General features: G+C 34.8%; 1 protein-coding gene across 4 annotated transcripts in view; it reads right to left on the reverse strand.

Annotated features, from left to right (window-relative positions):
- Positions 1-16,124, reverse strand: part of LOC128559231 (ephrin type-A receptor 2-like) — a 76,553-nt gene that overhangs the window by 16,827 nt on the left and 43,602 nt on the right. For all 4 annotated transcript variants that reach the window (XM_053550468.1, XM_053550457.1, XM_053550461.1 and 1 more), the window contains exons 14-16: positions 5,332-5,490; positions 3,252-3,420; positions 163-313 (exon numbers count right to left, since the gene is read on the reverse strand). In XM_053550468.1, coding sequence (XP_053406443.1) covers positions 163-313; positions 3,252-3,420; positions 5,332-5,490 — 479 coding nt within the window. The remainder of the gene's footprint in view (positions 1-162; positions 314-3,251; positions 3,421-5,331; positions 5,491-16,124) is intronic.

Genomic DNA, 16,124 nt, shown 5'->3' on the forward strand with positions numbered 1-16,124 from the left:
TGGTTCTAACCAGGTGCCCACCCGTGATGAATTAATGAACTGAGGGGCACCTGGGCTATTCCTCCACCATCAAAGCTGGAAGGTCGCCATATGGCCTATAATTGTGTCCGTTCGTCTGTATCTCATTATACACACATTTCCGTTAGAGACGTTATAACTTACCATGGCCATAGCGACTTGTCTAGCAAAAGACAGTAGGTCAGCCGGTTTGATCACCCCTTCATTGATTCCTCCGTGCTCATCCATGAGAGAATAGTTCAATTCTGGACTCCTTCCCGCTTCTACCGTAAGTTCTCCTTCCAAACGACACTTCCTACAACGGTAGAAAAGACATAAATTTTGATTCAGATCTGCGGCAGACTGGTACATATAGTTTACTTGTTTAACCCTTATCATGCTGGACACGACTTATTCTGCCTTTGCGACCAGTGTAGATCATGATCAGCCTGCACATCAGTGCCGTCTGATCATGATTTGCACTGTTCGCCATTCAGCCAGTATCATTTTTTTTGGTAAGCAGCCATTTTAACAGTTAATAGTACAGTCCAAATTGAAAGATGGACAAGTTCATTATAGCAATTCAGCAGGGTAAGAGTTAAGACAGGGTTCAAGTGTGACAAAGCGAAGTATTTGTAAAGAAATTCCCATGTTTATTGTATGATCTATATAAATGGTTCTCTTCAAAGAACATGCTGCTACCTAACATGTGTAAACCCACAGACCCTGCTGACTAAACAAATGTTGCATTTGGGCCATTGGTCCCCGACCAAACAAAAAAAACAAAATAAAACCTCTTCCGACTCAGGTTCAGTCGAAATTACTTCATATAAGTGCAATAAAGTTCATCATATAAAATACTTAAGTATTAACCAGGCACATATGTTTTCATCTTCACTTTTCTAAATAACTCATTTTCAAAAGCATGTTCGTTTGCAGTTTTCAGTTTGCCACTTGTTAGAAGAGGGTCTGTTTGATCTAAATGTTTATCGTAAAATTTTATGTCTTTTATGTCTCATTGTTTTATAAATATTTTGCTCTTCACAGGAATTCTGACAGAAAAAGTATATTGGAATGACTGAATCGCGTTTTATTATTCATTTTTATGATAAACACAGACAAGTTTATCGCAAAATATTTCGATTCTCTATCATTTAACGCGTTTCAATTCTAACAATTTTATTTTTATCTTCATTTTCAAAAGCCCCCCTTTTTTCCTACACACTTTCTAAACAAGAGACATGAAGTCTGGGACGACTGAGGGCTGCTTCTTGTTTGTTAACATATCTTATCATAGTAGCGAGATAATGTTCATATTTCATAGATAAAATACTACATTACGAAGTCTTAACATATCACGCCCATATAACAGCACTGATTGCTTATCAGTGCTGGCAGACTTCGAAGTAATTTCCTATTGATTTTGCAATAAAATCATTTTTTACCAATTTCACTAAACCTGCCAAAGAAAATAGGTAAATTGGTAAGCTTTTCCAGAGTGAAATTGTTTTCCATTTTAATAATTGAACTAATAAAACTATCTTGCAGCGCTAAAACAGCTGAATTGCCTATTAGTTGGTCTGAATACAAGACAAGAATATCATTTTCTGGATTTTCATTAATCTACTGGCACCCTGCAGGCAAAATGCAGTGGTTTATCATTTCGGGTAGTATTAATATGTTCGTACGAAGCCAACTTTAATTGAAAAACTTGCCTTTGTTTAATCAACTAGCTCCTAGACTAAGATTTATATTGTAGTAATTGTAGCCAATCTATATTGCAAATTTCATGGAAACACAAACACCGTTACTCAAAACAAAACCATCTGAATAGACTGGCTATTGTCTCTATGAATTGAAATTAGACCAAACATTGTAAAAATGTAGAAATATCATTAATATCGGTCTAGTGACTAGTTTGTTATTGACTATATTCTTACGACTTATTTCTATAGACGGATGAACAACGCTATTGGTTGCAATGATGTTTTACCAGATGTTTTGATTTTAATGCGCATGCGCTCTTTAAGTGTGACAAAAAGAATGTTTGGCAATAAGTAAACCTACATAAAATAATCTTTTTATTACGAATTGTTTGCCACGCTGCAAGTTTGATTATTTTAGGTAATCAATAAACTAAACATATATTAAACTATACTTTATCAAATAAACTTAAAGGCAAAATCATGTATGGCAGCAACGTGCTATATGTATTTTACCATTTCTTTCGTAACGATCTCGGGTTCTCATTTTTCTTTTTAGCATTTTAATGTTTATAAAGTCTTACTTATGCACATTTTTTTTACTTTTTGGCTTTCAATAATTTTCACTGATTTCATAATCAAACTGTTACTTATAGACATATATTTTGTGACTCTATTTACTATGTATATGACAGCTCACGGGGCTGGCCCTTCCCTCGTGTTGAAATAAGTTGCGGCCCAATCCATTTGTACCTGTTGCTGCTATTACTCCTTTTGTAACCATATGTCTTAACAATAAATCACTATAAAATTATATAAATAACTTTTTCTACAATTTGATAATTTTAAAATTTCAAAGTGATGTTTTTTTCACATCATATTGCAACAACAGCTGCTGTGGAGCGCGAACAGCTTGACAATGCTAAAGAGGCATCACCTACTGTGTTTATTTATACAGAATTTATTACATTTTCCGGTATTTCGTATGGTATAGTATTAATTTACTTAATTAGCCTAGTTCTGTTTATTTACGTTGGAAAAATAATGCGGATAAAGGGCAACAGAAGGCCAGAGGTGGCCAGACATTCAAATAAATAGTTAATTATATATATATTGGATGAGTAAATAGCTCTTTTTTTAAATCTTCTTGGCAAGATGTGTTGTTTATGTTCTCCGTTGGCAACTACTAGTAAATGGCCTGATTTAACCCCTTTCTTCGTTTTCGAGTTCAAAAATAGTATTACCTAATATCTTCGTCTTTAAAACCAATTTTTCATTTTTCAAGGAGTTCTTAACTGACTTTCAACAAAATATTAGGTCGACTAAATATTAGAACAAGGAAAAACATCATGCTGTTTTGTTATAATTAATGATGTTCACGGTCATTCTGATAATCCGCATCTTTTTCTAATAATACTTTAAAATGTAGCTACCTTGCCTACGCTCCAAAATATATTTTCTGACTACAGGTACAATTTTGAAGATGTCGTTAACATACAATTACAAAAATTGTATGTAGATGAATTAAGTTTTAATGAAGCCAGAACATACTTGAGAAAATTTTGCAGATTTCCATATGGAACATATTCCATCACCAAACATATTGGTTCCACAAGTGTGCACGCGCCCACCATGGAAACGATATTAGGATGGGAACCAAGCCTCTTCATCAGTGCGATTTCTGCTAGAAGATCCTCTTTGTATGAAATCGGAGCGCAGTCTGAAAAAACAGTGTGAACATTATCATTATATGTGAACAGGAATTAATGGGAATTTCCTATTTTCAATGCAAAAAAAAAATGTATGACGATGTCAGATCATATTAAATAGAATGCTGAAATCAATGAAAATGCTGTCGTGAAGGACTATCTCTACAATTTCTGATGGTGGAAGGAAAGTCCCCTTCCTCATCCTCTGTGTCGTTTCCGTAGATTTCTACAGTCAGACATCAGTTGGTATTAAAACGGTTGTTGACTGTATCTTATCGGACAACGATGTTTTTCAATTATTAATATTGATACCATGTTACAAATGTTGGGTTTAAATGTTCATGTGACGATATAAAGTACGTCGTGGGTGAATATGTTAGCAAAATAAATTAATAAATGATACATGATAAAATCCGTAAAACATGTGCAAAAATTCTGAGAAATCTAATACTCTGTAACCTACGCCAACAAGAATAATTGCAGAAAACTGAAACACGGACCGAAACATTAAAGATACACGCTTCAACTGATATGCACTGCGATGGCAAACATTTTCAAGATATTGAAATGAGCAATAGATATATCATTATGTATATAACTATTATTACTATCAAATGCCCTTATATTAAGTATCAGCGCTAGATCTATATTCACAATTAAATTTAATCTAACAACAAGTCACTGGATAAGATTCCATAAAAAATCTCATTGGCAATCAGAGACAGGTTTCAAAACTAGTCAAACGCTAAGAAAAGAAGCAACAAGTGCAATTTTCAAAGAGATAAATATTACGTTTCTCTGAAATAAACATGACCTTTGCAAATCTCAAGGTCTATGTAATAATTTGTACTTGATTTCAATAAGTGCTGAAAGATAAACTTCAACAGGTAGTTAGTTGGTTTCCCTCTGGAGAGTTCAAAGGCGTCATCCCCACTAACCGTGAATCAGATAAGCGAATTATCGGGTTATAATTCTATCTCTAATTTCCTGTTCCCAACACGATTATTGCCTTACGATGCCACAGATAAGGATTATGAAAACATTTGAGCCGCACCATGAGAAAACCAACATATTGGCTTTGCGACCAGCATGGATCCAGACCAGCCTGCGCATCCGCGCAGTCTGGTCAGGATACTTGCTGTTCGCTAACGGTTTCTCTAATTGTTATAGGCTTTGAAAGCGAACATCATGGATCCTGGCCAGACTGCGCGGATGCGCAGGCTGGTCTGGATCAATGCTGGTCGCAATTGCACTATGTTGGTTTTCCCATTGCCCGGCTCATTTTGCTAAACAAATTTGATCACATAAAACAGCCAAAGGGGAAATTATCTGAATACTTTTGGATTTAGCGTTTTGTTTGTAGAAGCGATTTCATACACGTTTGTTACCTTAAGTAATGGTGTTTAAAATTCTTATGGTATTTTATCAGACTTCGAATATTGTTTGATTTTTAACAATAAAACAACATTGTTACTTTGAAGTAAGGGCGTATAATGGGAATAAACTTAATCCTGTCTGTATGCCGAGTTCTTTTTACCTTCTACAGTCTGTTATCAAAAATCACGAATTCTAAATTTGTATCCCCTGTACTTAGGTTAAAAAAAACCCCTGTGAATGACATATATAAGCGTATACCCAAAACAATACAATTCTGACAAATCTATTGAAAGTATCAGTTCTTTTTCTACAACTCGTCGCCAAACTTCGTGTATTCAAAACATACAAAATGATTAATTCACACATTGGGTATCTGACTTCTTGTTAAATTTTCTGTCTTTAAAGAAAATATCTTTAACAAGGCACCGGTTAGTAATATAATATGTTTTATACTTTCTGTAAAATCCTACACGGAAGACTATTACAAAGACTATGTAAAACAGCTGAAAACAGTATGTAACATTTTGACCATCCGTCTTTCGTACCTCTTACAAGCTTTATAGCCACTCTCTGGTCTTGGTAGTATCCGGTGACAACCTTCCCGAACGCCCCCTGTCCAATATGACTCGCAAATTTCAGTTGACGACAATCCACCTCCCAATCATCGCTGGTAATAAGAATCTGGTTAGAGTAGTCTACCTTGCCTGAAACATAATAAAATAATTATATAATATATTTAAGGATAAATGGTTAGAGTAGTCTACCTTGCCTGAAATGCAATAAAATAATTATAGGATATATTTTAGGATAAATGGTTAGAGTAGTCTACCTTGCCTGAAATACAATAAAATAATTATAGGATATATTTTAAGATAAATGGTTAGAGTAGTCTACCTTGCCTGAAACACAATAAAATAATTATAGAATATATTTTCGGATAAATGGTTAGAGTAGTCTACCTTGCCTGAAACACAATAAAATAATTATAGAATATATTTTAGGATAAATGGTTAGAGTAGTCTACCTTGCCTGAAATACAATAAAATAATTATAGAATATATTTTAGGATAAATGGTTAAAATACAATAAAGTAATTATATAATATATTTTAGGATAAATGGTTAGAGTAGTCTACCTTGCCTGAAACACAATATAATAATTATAGAATATATTTTAGGATAAATGGTTAGAGTAGTCTACCTTGCCTGAAACACAATATAATAATTACAGAATATATTTTAGGATAAATGGTTAGAGTAGTCTACCTTGCCTGAAACACAATATAATAATTATAGAATATATTTTAGGATAAATGGTTAGAGTAGTCTACCTTGCCTGAAATACAATAAAACAATTATATAATATATTGTAGGATAAATGGTTAGAGTAGGCTACATGATCTAACCTGATTACACAATTTTAGGACCTGCAATAATACAAGGGTTGTGTAATAAACTTTTTAGGATCTGAATGTATTAGAAATTACTGTCTGCATTAAGAATTACTGTTTTAGCTACGTTTTACATAACAAGGCACCTAAAATACAAACTATACATCATCATATGAGCCGCACCATGAGAAAACCAACATAGTGCGTTTGCGACCAGCATGGACCCAGACCAGCCTGCGCATCAAGATCAATATGGGAAAATTAGACCCATCGATTTTTCGCACGAGTGAAAATATTTTATATAGCGCAAAGAAGGAGCCCTTTACTTTATTTAAATTCATGGAAAAAGTATTTTAGCTATTTTAACTTTGCAAACGATGTGATAATATTCAATGCATTGTCTTTCTTATGAATATTTTATTTCAAAAATGAATTTAAAAGAAAATGGTCTTTTTTGCGTATACTTTATGTCTGTCTATCTACAATTAGAAATATAGTAAAATATGGATAATTTGCTGAAATTTCTTCTGTTTAACAAAAAATAAATAGACTCTTATGTGTGCTTAAAGACCTTTGCAAACGACTTAGTAATCTATATTCATTTAGCTATTGTTTCATACTAATTTCAGTTTTCTAGGTGAAGAAGAAAATGGTCTTTTTTAAGCATTTTGCAGATGAGTATAGGTTTTTTTTTCCTTATCGGAAAGACTCGAACATTCTCGTATGTTTCCGTCAATTCTTACGGAATTTAAGCTCCTTAACGGTAAAGACTGATATCTTCTCACCCGCTAAACAGCACACATGTACGGATTTATAAATTAGTGGACGCTCCATAATATGATTTCTTTACAGCCAATAGTCAATTTTAAACAGCTTGAGGATCGAAGTTCAAAATCTAAAAAAGAAACGTTGAAATTTTAGGCGGCATATTTTGGGCAAGTTAGAAGTAGAAAATCAAAATTCAAATTTTGAAAGGATGATGCTGAATTTCACTTACATTGAATTTTGCACATACCCGGAAATCGAAATTAAAATAAAAAGAATTCATCGAATTTCGAGGCAGAATTGAAATTAGATCCAGCAGGATGACCGAAATTCAAATATTTTGAGGGGAGTGGTCGCCCAGTGAATAATGTGTCGGTCGCTCAACCCAGGGGTCGTGGGTTCGAGTATCCGTGAAAGGGGTCACGACCATGACTTCTCATATGACACCAGTAGTGGGTTTTCCTGGAAGCTGGCTGTTTAAAAGATAGTTTCACATTCAATACATATATTTTAAATTCGATTGCTTTGAAAATTCGAGCATGCTTGAAATATAATACCGAGAATAATCTATTTAGATTTTTAACAAGGAGCTGTGTTCAATAAACGCTTGATGACCCCGGTGGCATCCTTGTCAATACAAAGCAACCTAAGTCTAAAACGAGGTCAAGTTCAAGATCAAGGTCAAACTGAGGTCAGGTGATGTCTGAAGATGAGGAATGGTCACAGGTTACATCTGCATTAGTATCAGATCATTCTAGTAAGGGGTATTGATGCTAGACGAAACGGTCCTATTTGGTTAACCTCGTACGGACGGACGTCCGAGCCCACGAATGAACATGGGTACAGAGAACAATAGGTAACGGAAAATTCTATTCATTCCCTAGTGTTTATTGGGTACTTTTTGTCGTATATTGGGTACTTTTTAACAAAAGAAATACCCAGTAAAGGTCCATCTGTGGGAATGTCCGCACGAACGAACGGACAAGACAATCACTATATGCCTCCCGCATCAGTAGATGCCGGGGCATAAAAACTTGAATTTTGATATATCCGATCTTGCGCGATTTTTAATATTTGAAACTTAAGCAGATCGCAGTTTCAGCATTATACTGAAATTCAGCTTTTCAAAATTTGAAGTACGATTTTCGAGATGGCTCGACACTAATTGCTTGCTCGGTATTTGACTTTTTCATTTAATATCAATCTTGGAACAGGCTGTTCATTTAATACGAGATCGAAATTTGTCTTTTAGAATATTATAAATTTCGATCATTGAGCTGGCCCGAAATTAAAAGTTATTTTGCATTTTGACGTTTTCCGATCTTCAGGTGTAGCTTAGGATCGATAAGTTCTGAAGTTGAATTTCGATCTTCAAGCTGGCATAGAATTCTAAGCTAGTTGGACACCGCTCACGGCATAATAATAAAAGTGCAGTTATTTGATTACATAAAAACTACTAAAAATCTTTATTTCATAGTCATGAACATCAAAGAAAGTATTATAAAAACGAGTTTCCACCTGATTGTAAGAAAGCAGAAATTACTTTTGGAAAGTCATTGTTTGGTTTTTATAATAATGTGTTTGTTGAGAATACCGTTATAAATGGTATTCTGATTAAACCACCAACAGCCAGTTAGGTTTCTATTTTTTAATCTCTTTGTAATAACTGTAAATTAGACTTAACAATATCCCAAAATCTATATGATCAAAAGTATTAATGTAACGGTACATTGGCGAAGAAGGTTAGACATCGGCCTGAAATACGGAGTAGGCCGAAAACTAGCGAACAGTCTCGACAGCCGATTTACCTGGCCAAACGTATTATCGGCTTTTGTGGTGATTCTCACGATGGGTCTAATTTTCCCATATGCATGTTGTTCGCTAATGGTTCGCTTTCAAAACCTATTGCAATTAGAGAAACCATCAGCGAACAGAATGGATCCTGACCAGACAGCGCGGATGCGCAGGCTGGTCTGGATCCATGCTGGTCGCAATTGCACTATGTTGGTTTTCTCATGGCACGGCTCGTATGTTGATATGTTTATTGATTGTTACAAAACTTTCAGGGTGCCTTAGATGACATCAAAGCGACATTTAATGTGAAAATAACTGTATTTTCTTTTCAAAATGTTTCATGGGCCAGAACGTGCGAAGGGAAAAATATTTTTTTTACTATAGAATTTACATAATCAAAGATATCTTAAAATCCAAAGATCCTACTACAACTCTAAAAGACCTCTAGAATGAAAATGACACATATATACCTTGCAAAATAAAGCCACAGTTCATACAAAAAAAATTCGGTCAAACGGTAGCAAAATCTATTAGAACATTGTTGGTGTTTTCCCTCGAGTCGGGGTTGATCTATCAAAATACCATAAAAAGTACAAAAATTCAGGGTCTAATGTGAGTAATCTGTTCAATAACCCTTACCCTGCTAAATTTCTATAATGAACTTGTCCATCTTTCAATTTGGACAGTACCATTAACTGTTAAGAGAGGTGCTTACAAAAAAAAAAGATACTGACTGAATAGCGAACAGTGCAGACCATGTTCAATCTGCACGGATGTGCAGGCTGATCTTGGTCTGCACTGGTCGCAAAGGCAGAATCACTTGCCGCCAGCAGGTTATAGGTTAAGCATCTGTCTTGCATGCTTTATAACGATATCTATATCACTATCCTAGCGAGTGTTTTATTCCACTTGTCGGTTTGAAAACAATGTCATCTAGTTAGCATTTCAATGATCTGGCAAGAGTAGTCTACCTTGTTCGATTAAAAAGTTCTATATAACCTGTAAAGAAACTATACCGCATTTCAATATGCAATGTTTTACAAAGTCTAGACGTAATTCTCGAAAAACAAGGAAGAGGAATCTAGTAGTAAAGACAAAATCTAAAACATCAAAGTAGAAGATGCATATGATAATGACATAGTCGATCAGAGAGAATGATTACTTATCCATTGCGACTTTAGGTCTACTGCAGATAAATAAATGTCACACCTCGTGTTATTCCAACGGAAATGCAGCAATACTTATCTATGAAATAGGATGCACGAATTAATACCTTCATACGAGTGCGATCTCAGACTGGTTTATACACATAATGCCTCCTTTTTAAAGATACCTTATTTGTTTTTATAAGTGTACGTATAGCTGTTATCGTACTGAAACGGTAAGACAAATAACTAGTAGATAACTTCAAGTAAAAAACCTGACTTAGACTTTACTATAGACAAAATGCAGTGAATCAAAAGCCTGAATTCCAGACATGCAACGAAATGCATGTAGCGTAATGTTCACAGAAGCGTAAAAATTAAGTCAGAGACGTTTTTGATTACACACAGTTGCTGCATTTTACGGAGATAAATGTAAATAATTACCCAAGTACAGTCAACTATGTATACGTATATTAAGACCATACCATGAAGAGAAAAAACACCTTTGAACTGATTTTAACTACACACTGCTGAGAATCATGACAAAAATATTTAGGAATCACTCAGGTAGTAAGACATCGTAAATGACAGAGTGATATAATTAAATTTTGTGCTTGTTCATTCTATCACGTTTTAATCAAAATGAGACAACTGGTACTATTCCAGCTTTCAATGTTGGAGGAAGACACTACTGTTCTCCCTAGGCATTACAAGGAAAGGCGGGCATCTGGGTAGAACCACTGACAAGATGTGTGCCAGCTGGAAAGCGTCATCAATGAACATTTTGACCCTACAAAAACAATGCAAAACAGTCATGAAAGTTTTTTTTTAAATGATATAATAAAAACCATCTTAGTCTCATCAAGATAATGGTATTCTTCAAGCAAAATCTTTGATAACGAATGCAAATGAACGAATTATTATTTGTACTGTTTTGTTTGGAAGTATTTTTATAGTATTAATCACATGTTTATTTACATACGAAATATGTCTGTCTAATAAAGTCCTGATTCGATCGATTTAGATGCAATCACGGGTGACATACCCAAAACAATCACGGATGCCATTAAGATTATTGCTTATCGCTAACAATCAATGTTGCTTTCTATCTAAAAGCCGTTTTTTCCTCCCACTTTTGAAAATAAAGTTCAGTTAAATTTTCTAGCCAAGACGTCAGGGAGCATAGCAACATAAGAGATACTTCGTAGATAAGAAAATAGATTTGAGCCGCGCCATGAGAAAACCAACATAGTGGGTATGCGACCAGCATGGATCCAGACCAGCCTGCGCATCTGCGCAGTCTGGTCAGGCTCCATGCTGTTCGCTTTTAAAGCCTATTGGAATTGGAAAAACTATTAGCGAACAGCATGGATCCTGACCAGACTGCGCAGATGCGCAGGCTGGTCTGGATCCATGCTGGTCGCATACCCACTATGTTGGTTTTCCCATGGCACGGCTCATTTTAAACCAGGCATTTATATGATAACCTGATTAATGTCAGACGTGCTATGCCTTATTTCATAGCAGTTTGATGCTTAAACAGATTAATAACCGCAGCGGAAAGATGGTTTAGATTAATCTTTGCAAGTACAAACTAGACAAAGATATATGTAAAAGATAAAAAAACACATGATGTTTATTTTGTAAATATAAATTAGCAAAATTAACAAAGTCAAGGGCGAGTATAAAAGACTTTAAGAAGTGCGGTGATAAAGAATGCTTTTAACACTAAATATTCAAAATAATCCGGTTGTCTTTCAGGTCAAAAAGACGCTTAATTGGCAAAATATGCTTTGGCGGTTCTTTGTTTTGTGCAAAACATTACCACGGTGCATTTTTTTTGAAATGAAACTAATTATATGTCTAGTCTGTACATCTAAATCATTTAATTGCAGTAAGTAATTATATCGTTAGTTTGTGTCATTATAAGTTACTTAGAGACATCCTCTATCATTCTACTGGCTTACTGCATGGCAACAGTAGCGCTGAATCTGTACTTTTCGCGAGGATTTTATTTTCGCAGTATTTGCGAGTTAAGCATATCCATAAAGATGTGTCTCTTCAAACATCGGACACAATTTTATTATTTTTTTCACAACTGAACGTACTGTTGAACATTAAGCGGCCTGGCGACCTGAAGCTAGCGGATGAGCGCTATTTTTCAACATTTTCGAAAAAAAAAACAACAACAAAAAAACAACTTAAAATCAAAAAGCAAAAATTGCTGTACATTAATTCATAAAATATCAAATTTTACAAGTCTTAGACATTCTGGCAAACAGAATGAGCTTCTCAGTAAGCTCTCTACTTATGAAGCTGCTTCGGCCAATCAAGAAAAGCCTGCTGTAATTGAACAAAATTGCGTCATTTGTATTCTGCATTTAACGATGTTAATATGTCAGCAGAATTATTGAACTGAAAAAAGCGCTAAATTTTCTTCAATGCTATGAACTTTTTTTTTAATGCAAGCACACATTGTTTTGGAATAATTTATATTTGTTCCTCTCAGTGCCAGACCCCACAAGTCATAATTAAATACGTGTGAATTTTATGACAAAAATAAATGGTTAATTTTATTCCGAGCACGAAGGAAACATTTTCGTCATTTAAATTATATGCATAAAATACAAGACTTAGTGTGTTACAGGCTAGTATAACAATGGAATCTAAGGAAACTTAATTCTGGTGGCAATGAGCATTGGGAAGGGGTTATCATGCGACAAATGTTACATGACACAACATCTTACTAATTAATGTACCTTGACTCTTTTTTCGGTCAGGGTTAGAATATTAAGTGCAACCTTTATTACTAAATTCCCCTCATTGGAAAGATAGCTGAATTTAATACCCAGGTTTTTAACTGACCTATTTGTAACATGTGTTTGCAGTATTATTTATTTGCTGTTTGCCCTTGACCTTTTTAGCACATTCTTGTCGGATAAAAAAAAACGATTTGCATTGGGTGTGTGAGATTTAAATTTTCCGAGTTACAGCATGGGTCTATTTCAAGGAAAATTGGCGAATCTCCCTCAGACAACAGCTTGTAGAGGAGACGTTTTTTCTTTCTTTGATTAATGTGCCTTCTTATGATCGGGACTTTATTCCATAATTCCATATAATGTATATTAATTTCTCAAGCAAAATGTGAATTTCCGCCCTATAAGATGTTATCCTTTGGTGCAAAGTAATGCACGCTCTAAAACGTTGTGATTCTGGTATGCATGATTTAATTGTAATGTTTTGCAATTCTACCAAAAATATGCTTTATAGTTCGCCAGCGTTTTGCCTTTCAGTGAGATTATTATTTGCACCTCAGAAGTGCGTCACTAGGTCAGGAGTCTCAATCCACGTCTTCTTTGTTAAATCTTCCAAGAAATTAAACTACTGATTATCTTTTTTGATAAGGAATTGAATATGAAGTGTGCACTGCACTATGAAAAAGGGTTTAATGATATATTAAATAAAGTGGATGATAAGGCCTCGACGTTATGTCGAGTGATAAAGTAGATGATAAAAGTGAGATAGGTTTTTCTTACATAAGATGAGGGCAAAAGAGGTCTAAGTACTTATAAATAAAGAAGCAGATAAACTTCTTTTGCTTTTACGTACGATAAGTTCATATGAAACAAGAGCCATGTTAGACATGGCTTATCCCCCCGCCGGGCATATTATAATTGAAGGCTAAAGTTCCTGGCAAGTTAGTGTCTGAAAGTATTAATTTTGGGGACAGATTTGAAGAACCGTTTAGTTGTGGTCCGCAACAGGGGTTTTAAAGATGTGGAAGAAAGAATAAGTCAGTGGTGAGGTGGTTTACTGCTAAATTTTATTAATTTTCATGAACAGTATAGCTATGATGTTTATCTATATGGCTACTGTAAAAAGAAGGAATGGAAAGCTAACAGGGAACAAGAGTGCCAGAATGTCACAATATACGCCCGTCACGGCAAATTTCTTTACTCTAGCAGCTGTATTTGCAAATGGAATTTTAATTTTGTGGTTGTTTAGTAATCATTGTAAGTCTTTTGTTTTTCTAAGTCCACAAAAAAACTCCTTACCAGGTAGAGATACCTTAAAATACACCTAAAATTGGAAAGTAACATCTATGTTGTACCACAGAAAAGTGGTCTTGTTTTTTCCCTACGGTCAATTATAAAAATGTTACAATATAAGTTATTTATAGTAACAACTAAGGGAAGTTAATCTTTTTAAAAAAAAAAAAGAATTGTAAGTCCATACAAAAATCTTTACCAGGTAGAGATTGGTCAAAATACACCTCAAAATTGGATGTAGCATGCATGTTGTACTACCAGAAAAGTGGTCTCGATTTTTCTCTACAACTAGTAATGAAAAAGTTACAATAAAAGCTATTAAAGTAACAACAAAGGGAAGTTATTCTAAAGAAGGAACTGCGCATGACACTTCGTCTCATGATGGTGTATAATTGTGCCAAGTTACATCAAAATCCCTCCATGCATGAAGAAGAAATGCTTCGGACAAAGTCATTCTTGTATCTGACCTTTGGCCTCTAAGTGTGACTTTGACCTTAGACCTAGGGACCTGGATCTTGCGCATGACACTCCGCCTCGTGGTGGTGAACATTTGTGCCAAGATATATCAGAATCCCTCTATGCATGAAGAAGAAATGCTCCGGACAAGGTTTTCATTCTTGTATCCTTTGACCTCTAAGTGTGACCTTGACCTTAGACCTAAGGACCTGGTTCTTGCACATGACACTCTGCCTCGTGGTGGTGAACATTTGTGCCAAGATATATCAAAATCCCTCCATACATGAAGAAGATATGCTCCGGACAAATTTTTTTAAGAAAATATGATAAAGGGGAATAATTAAAAAAAATAGGCGCGGTAGAGTTATTGTTCTTGCACACTGCACTTCCTCCAAATGTGTTCTATCAGTGTATGAAGTTTGAAGAAAATCCCTCCAGCACTTTTGGAGTTATGCTCCGGACAAATTTTTTTAAAGAAAATAAGATAAAGGGGAATAACTCAAAAAAATAGGCAAGGTAGAGTTATTTGTTCTGCACATTGCACTTCCTCCCAATGTGTTCTATCAGTGTATGAAGTTTGAAGAAAATCCCTCCAGTACTTTGAAGTTATGCTCCGGACAAAGATCGTTGCGGACGGACGGACGGACGCACGCGCGCACGCACGGACGGAGAGCATTTCTAATATCCCCTTCACCTTTGGCGGGGGATAATTAGAAAGGTTATAGTATTTTTGTTGAGTTTTTTTAAAGAACAGAACATATTTCCTTTTCCTTCAGCTTGCCACAAGAACGTTTATAAGGAAAATATGTAATGAAAACTGGAACACACACACGTAGTTTCGCAAGAAAAGGTATGTTGTTGCAACCAGAACATTTATAAGGAAAATATGTAATGACTACATACATAAGAAAAATATATAAAATATGTAATGATAAATACATACACTATGTAATTATGTAATGGCAAGAACAAACATAAGGAAAATATGTAATGACAACCAGCCATTTCATAAGAAAATATTTAATGACAAACACAACATACATCAGGATATCATGCAATGTCTTCTCATTGTACCTGATTCATTTCAGCCATTATGAATTGAGGGGGTTGTTGTTGTTGTTGTTGTTTTTAAACATAAACACTTTTCATCCTTATCTATTTATGCTGTTTCTATTTACTTTTAGACTAAAAGAATGTTTGTTCTTGAACTTCTATCGACACAAAAATACAAATTTCATACATCTCTTGATATTATAACTGTATTTTTTTTCCCCGCAAAATATCATTTGTATCTAAGGTGCCTGATAGTTCTTGATTCAAAACATAATCAGGAGTATTTAGCAGCATGTCTAACAAATTGGTTAATGCCGTAAAATATTATGTAATCACCCTCGTGATGAGTTTTCTACGTCGGAAGGCTTCACTAGCAGCTTCAAGAAAGTCATTATCTTCAACAAGGTGATTTTCATGCGCTTTTTCAATAATGTAAGGGTATTAGAGTAGGCCTTTTAGCGAATCTAGTCGGCATTACTCTTCGGTCAATTACGAAAATATTTGCCATTACTTTTCAGTAAAGGATGTACTTTAAGTTGCCAGCACTTTCCAGTAAACGACATAGATTTAATTGACATTATTTTTTTGTAAATGATGCAAGCTCGTTACAAACACGACTTAGATATTATGAACTCTTCACAGACACCCATCAGAATATGTGTAGTACATGTACGAGGAATATCATT

The sequence above is a fragment of the Mercenaria mercenaria genome, chromosome 1 (assembly GCF_021730395.1).
Source record: "Mercenaria mercenaria strain notata chromosome 1, MADL_Memer_1, whole genome shotgun sequence".
Lineage (NCBI taxonomy): Eukaryota > Metazoa > Mollusca > Bivalvia > Venerida > Veneridae > Mercenaria > Mercenaria mercenaria.